At 56.4% G+C, this 5,892-nt stretch overlaps 4 protein-coding genes across 4 annotated transcripts; 2 read left to right on the top strand and 2 right to left on the bottom strand.

The window, feature by feature from the left end:
- Positions 1 to 500: 500 nt before the first annotated feature.
- PHYSODRAFT_536346 (hypothetical protein) lies at positions 501 to 1,206 on the top strand (the record flags this gene model as incomplete). The annotated part of the gene is made up of 2 exons (XM_009541786.1): positions 501 to 745; positions 801 to 1,206. 2 exons carry the CDS (start codon positions 501 to 503, stop codon positions 1,204 to 1,206), a joined length of 651 nt encoding a protein of 216 aa, XP_009540081.1.
- Positions 1,207 to 1,618: 412 nt separating this feature from the next.
- On the top strand, positions 1,619 to 1,804 carry PHYSODRAFT_536349 (hypothetical protein; the record flags this gene model as incomplete). The annotated part of the gene is made up of 1 exon (XM_009541785.1): positions 1,619 to 1,804. The coding sequence occupies one exon, from the start codon at positions 1,619 to 1,621 to the stop codon at positions 1,802 to 1,804; it is 186 nt and encodes a 61-aa protein (XP_009540080.1).
- A 249-nt stretch (positions 1,805 to 2,053) lies between these two features.
- Positions 2,054 to 3,022, bottom strand: PHYSODRAFT_256466 (hypothetical protein; the record flags this gene model as incomplete). Its single annotated transcript, XM_009541784.1, has 2 exons — positions 2,054 to 2,309; positions 2,376 to 3,022. 2 exons carry the CDS (start codon positions 3,020 to 3,022, stop codon positions 2,054 to 2,056), a joined length of 903 nt encoding a protein of 300 aa, XP_009540079.1.
- Positions 3,023 to 3,851: 829 nt separating this feature from the next.
- On the bottom strand, positions 3,852 to 4,396 carry PHYSODRAFT_292796 (hypothetical protein). Its single transcript, XM_009541783.1, has one exon. It carries the CDS (start codon positions 4,360 to 4,362, stop codon positions 3,871 to 3,873), a length of 492 nt encoding a protein of 163 aa, XP_009540078.1. The 5' UTR covers positions 4,363 to 4,396; the 3' UTR covers positions 3,852 to 3,870.
- Positions 4,397 to 5,892: the final 1,496 nt, after the last annotated feature.

Below are 5,892 nucleotides of genomic sequence, written 5' to 3'. Positions count from 1 at the left end.
GTCCTGTGACAATGCTTATTCTGTAGGATACAGAATACGGGGTTAGAGGGCTTAACATGAGATAGTTCGAGGCGCCAAATGAAGGACATGGGATCGTAGACAAGTGCGCATACTAAAGCGCTGTGCGAGTCTTTTTAATTCTTCATCATACAGTACAACAAGAACCAACGCTCGTTCGTCTCAATTTCTCTTCGCCCTCCTCCAGCAAGAACAATGGGTGCCTAACAAAAATAGAGAAATCACCCGACATAGATGCAGCAGATATGACAGGCTTAACACGAAAATATGCCGCCATATCCTAAAATTTGGCCGCCACAAATGCATTAATAAGCAAACTCTGGTCGATCCTAATAGTCTCATTTCAAGTCTTTGATCACACTATAGGACAGTTAGTGCGGGACACTTTGGAGCTGAATCTTTCCAGATCCGCTTGAAGTTCGCGAATAGTAGACTTGAAGTTCGCCATTTCCCTTCCTACTCCCTCCTGCGCAAGCGCGACAATGATTGACGGAGACGACGGCGTGATCCTGCTTCTCTACGAGGCGTACAAGGCGTACACCGAGCGCGTGCGCGACGCCCGCCGCGACGTCCATCAACTCCTGCTGGAGGAGGAGTGGCGCGTCGCCATGCGATCCCGCCACTACCTCACCACGCAGTGTCTCGACGCGCCGTGTGCATCAGGCTGGATGACGCTGTACGAGTACGGCACTGACATCAACTTCTTGAACGCTACGAGTCTGACGCGGTGAGTTCTTTGAAAGGCCTGTATTACATCTCTATTCTAACACTACTGCTACGAGTACAGTAGCGTTTGATCAGTTGCTCTGTAGATTCTCCTGCTTCTACAACATGCCGCCGCCGTCGTCAAGAGGACGCCCACCCAAGCTGCGCTACTTACAAAAAGTGCTGGGTCTCGTTCTTACCTTCTACGTCGGGTCATTGGAACAGAGCTCCCTATGCATCACCTTTGGGGTCCCGCCCAACACGCTCTCCAGGACGCTGCGCAAAGCCGAAGAGGCGCTAGCGCGGGCGCTGAACGGCTACGCTCCTGCGCGTATCTCGTGGCCCTCGCCCTCGTGCCAGGTAGAATTGGCGCGGATGGTCAACAAGCGTGAGCCTTTGCTCACCCACACGTTCGGGTTTATAAATGGTAAAAACCTTCGTGTACGTATGCATGCTCTTGAACTTGCCTTTTACTTTGTATAATCATTAACTCTAAATGCTTTTGCAATGTGTTGTACAGGTGCAAGAGCCTTCTAACGCAGACCTTCAGAACGCCATGTACAATGGCTGGCTGCACTCGGTCTTCGTGACCGGCACGATGTGCGTTGCAGCCGATGGCTGCATTATCTGATCTCGCCACAACTGCCCAGGGTATTGGAACGACTCGGACAAGTCCTTGGAGTTCCGCGGCAAGCTGACGGACCTCCAGTACTGCCCCGATGGTCGTATGAGCGTAGTGTCCGATTCCGCCTTCCCGTGCTCCACGGCCGTGACGGGGCGAATCCTCACCCCGTTGAAGGACGGAGATATCGAGAAAATTGAGCCTTCACTGCGCGCCACCGCACGCACCCTACACAATGCTATCACTTCCATCCGCCAGGCTGCAGAATGGGGAATGGGTTGCGTGCAAAAGGTCTACAGCAGACTCAACTTGCCGCTGCCCTACGACCCGAACCTACGAGGCATGCGCATCGGCAACCTATTCCGGCTTGCGAACTACAGAGTTCGCACAGTCGGGATTTCAGAGATCAAGACCACGTTGTCGGGCGCGATGGAGATGCCCGAGCAACTAGCGCTGTAGTGGTGTGGATGAAGTGTTTTGCATCTCCGTCCGTAGCTTTCACGTACTAGTACAACGTAATAGCACCTTCGTTCGTGCAGCATGCACTTTAATAGCTACAATCGAATCCATGCTGCCAATTCTCGCAACAAAAGTTAAGTACCCTGTTGCTTGCGACTTAGGGCTGTATTGAAGATGATACGCTACTAAATGCACTTCCTTCCTCTTTCGATCTCCTTGCTGCCTCCGTCATGCTAGAGCATTTGCGGCTCAGTCTTTCTTCGTTAGAGCGCCCAGAATGAGCAACAGTTCTTGAGTGCGAGCCCGAGCATCTTTCTTGTCACGACGGGCGCGCTCCTCTGCCTCTTGTTTCTCCTGACGGCGCTGCTCCCCCGTCTCCAGTCTCTCGTGACGGCTACGCTCCTCTGCTTCCGCCTTGTCGGCAAGGCAGCGGGCTTCGCGAGCAGCAAGCTCGTCGCGGCGACGCTGCTCTTCTTCAGCGCGGCGGAGCTCAGCCTTGCGCTCGCTCTCATCGCGCATTAGCAGCATCATCTCAAACATGGAGCCACCAATGTTGCTGGCGCTGCTCTACAAGTCGGTCAGACGCTTCTTGAGCTCGGCGGTCGCCCTGGTAGCCTCCACGCGCTTCGCTTTGGCGAAGCTAGCCTCCGAGGGCTCCTCGTCGTCCTCGAGGGCCCGCTTGCGCCCCAAGGTGTCACGAAAGTCAGCCAAGTCGATACCTCCGAGTCGGTTCGAGGAAGTCGCGTAGCCTTTCGGCTTGGACTCCTTCTTGCTTGGCGCGCGCCCTTTAGCGCCTTGCTGCGAACCAGACTTAGCCTTAGCAGCGCTGGCTGCTGTCGTAGATGCGCCAGCGGCAGCCGCTGCTGCAGCAGCAGCAGTGGGCCCTTGCCCAACATTCTTTGCCGAGCTAGAGCGCAACTTGCGCTGCATCGACTTCGCCGACGGCGGAAGAGGGCGCGGCGTCGCGAATGCCTCTAGCCCCTCGCAGACGCCGGCTGCGTCGAGCAGCTCCGACAGGTCCGCGTTGCCCACGCTGTCACCGACCGACGTCGGCGTCTCGCCGGAGTGCATCGAGTCGTTAGTGGTGGTGCTCCCGCCTGAGTCAGCGTCGGCGTCTTCGCGCGTGATGTCCCCGAGCCCCTCCTCGCCCTCGAAGTCGAACGAGAAGTCCTGATCATACTCCTCATCTACTTGGTCGACGTCGGCACCGTCGTCCATGTCGACGACGCTGGCCTTGTCGTCGATAGCTTGTTTAAGCTGGTTCGCCAGCTGCACATGTGGCCGCATGTCGGCCACGCCCGTAGGTTTGCGCGCACTGTAGAGCACCTTGAACTTTCGACGGAGGCTCGTGGTCGCGCTCGGCGACACCACGACATCGGTTCGCGTTGTAGGAGTTTGTGAGTCGCTCCCATTCGTCCTTGCCAAGCGGGAGGTAGTGTTTGACGAGCGCCAGGAGGCGACGCACTTCGGACAGCTTGTTGTTAGTGCTTCTACTCAACTTCGCCATCTATAACCAAAGCAAATGCACGAGGTTGTGAGTGTCAAACAGTAACATGTAGGTGCCAAGGTGACGCGACGGCAGCTTTCATGAGGAGAGCAGCGTACCGGAAACGGGGTAGGAGGAGGTGAGCGGGGTCGAGTGGGGGCGTGGACTTGAGCGAGGCTTGGGAAAACCAATAATGAGAGCCACAGGAGCTTGGTTTCCTCTCCGTCGCCGAAGGAGGCTCCTGCAAGGCAAACACAGGACTGCTACTTGAAGTTGGCGCGTACAGCTACTCGCGGGCCTAGTTGGCGCGCAAACTAAGCGAGCTCGTGGTTGATACAAAGATTAACATCGAGCCACATAGCAGCTCACAGCGTTCATTTTGGCGCCAAGTTCACGTCGATCTCTGCTGGCACGTCAACAGCAAAGGCAAGGTACAAGGGATAGATGCACCTCAACGCAGTTAGATTCAACAGCGAACCAGACTTGAATACAATGTCCTTACCAATTGCTGCAAATCTCCCACTACTTCTTCTTGACTTCAACCAGACCTCGACCTTGAGAGCGCCGCCTACGGGTCTTGCTAGTGTTGGATGTCGCCGTGGCGGCAATTCGCGTGGCCACAGCGGCACACGACCCAAAGATCTGGTCGGTAGTCCACGGTTATCTCGTCGATGGCGTGCGCGGTGGCCACAACCACTGTGGTCTGCCGCCCATTCGCAACTTCCAAGAAGTGCACCACAGGCGCGCACGAGTGGTTGACGAAGCGCATTAGTCCACCCATCTGCTGCGCGTTGACGGCTACTCGGACGGGGTGGCTTGGTGTCTCGGGCCTCTGCGTCATGACCAGCCGATAGCCTTCATTCCGCGGACGAGCAGCGTGAGAGGCGCTCACATGCTCAATCTCTCCCAGGTATTTGCCCAAAACCACGCCAGCAGCGATGAACTGCTGCGCCACCACGGCCAATTGTCTGGTCACCACGTTCCTCGCCAAGGCAACCTTGGTCGACTCGACCAAACCATTCCCACAGTTGCCGCTGTAGGGGCAACAGTTCACGTTGCAATATAGCTGCATGAGGGAGTTGCGGCAGCGTCCAACTCGACACGGGTCCTCGCAGTCGCACCAGCCGAAGTGCGGGACCGCAGGGAAGATGACCCCCGTGGGATTAAATTGCGTGCGGAGGTGGGCTACGTAGAACGGCCAGCGGGCGGGAACGAAGCGGCCTTGGTAGTGAACACCACGAGTGCGAGCTGGGCGCGCTGGAACCAGAGACGCCGACCCACGGGCTGCGCGCATGACACCATTCGGCGCCACCGTCGGCGATGTCGCTTCATGACGCCGCTCGCGACGTTCATACGGTCCAGCAGCCGCTCGTCGCTCGCTGCGCGAGCTATGGCGCTCACGGAGTGGCCGTCGGTCTGGCGGCGGAGACGATCGTGGGTGTGGGGATGGCGGACCTTCCAGCAGAAGCGGCGACGACGTTGTCGGGTTATGCGGATTCCTCGTGGGCGGCGGGGTTGCAGGCGTGGCGGGATCCGTCTCGGGCGCCGTTGCCGCCGTGACGCCAGCCGTCGTCGGCACAGGATCAGTCGTGAGCGGCGTGGTCACCGTGGCGCCAGCCGTCGAAGCCTTCGTCGGGGGATTGGACACCTCCTTCGGGGCGCGGAGCCCGTGCTGCGGCGACATCCACAGCACCGTCGTGGTCCCCGTGAAGCTGGTGCTCCCGGGGGAGGAAGACTTCGCGCTCTCGGCTGGCGCTTGGGTGCCGCCTCGCTGCACATTCGGCGGCACGTTCTCGTCTTCACTCGACGAGTCCAGGATGCATCGTGCGGTCCAGTGCACGGCGGAGTGTACGAGGCGAGCCATGATCGCTGCGAGTATTAGTAGAACATGTTAGCATAGTTTCGACCAAGCCGCTAGTCGTATCAGGCAACTTACCCGGTGTTTTTTTTATGCTGACTGCAGCGCTTCCAGGCGCTTGTCACTTGGCCGTGATTTTTCGAAAGTGAGAGGTTGAAGCTGGAGGCGCACAAGATGAGTTATGTCGCCGATATGCCTGCAGAGTGATGGTCAACATAATCCATACAAATTTCAACATTATTTTTTATGATGGCTACACGACATAAGTCTAGTGTTAGGGCTGTTTATTGAGACCATTTTTACGTCTCGCTCCGTTTAAGACCTGTCATTTCTGCTGCATCTATGTCGGGTGATTTCTCTATTTTTGGTATGCTCCGTTTAAGACCTGTCATATCTGCTGCATCTATGTCGGGTGAACTCTCTATTTTTGGTAGGGACCCAATCCTGCAAAAGCAACCGCTCAACGAATAAAAGGGATGCCGCATTTGGTACTTTTATTTCTACGTACTCGAAATGCTTTGCGCTCTGGTGAAGGCGAACAATGTATCAAGTCACCGCAGGCTACAACAGTGGAGACTGCATTGAGCACACCCTACGCTGCATTCGCGCGTCCAAACGGCAACTGCAGGGAAGTACCTGTGTCACCGACCTCTTAGGAAAGTATACTGCTACAATTTGCTCAAACAGACAGTCTACACGCTGTTGAAGTAACCTCTTTAACCGATGGCACAGTGTTCCCTAAAA

Source organism: Phytophthora sojae, assembly GCF_000149755.1.
Source record: "Phytophthora sojae unplaced genomic scaffold PHYSOscaffold_33, whole genome shotgun sequence".
Lineage (NCBI taxonomy): Eukaryota > Oomycota > Peronosporomycetes > Peronosporales > Peronosporaceae > Phytophthora > Phytophthora sojae.
This window is presented reverse-complemented; position numbering and strand designations above follow the sequence as displayed.

Excerpts from the sequence above, each read along its gene's own strand:
- PHYSODRAFT_292796 (XM_009541783.1), bottom strand. The coding sequence starts at position 4,362 with ATGCAGCTATATTGCAACGTGAACTGTTGCCCCTACAGCGGCAACTGT.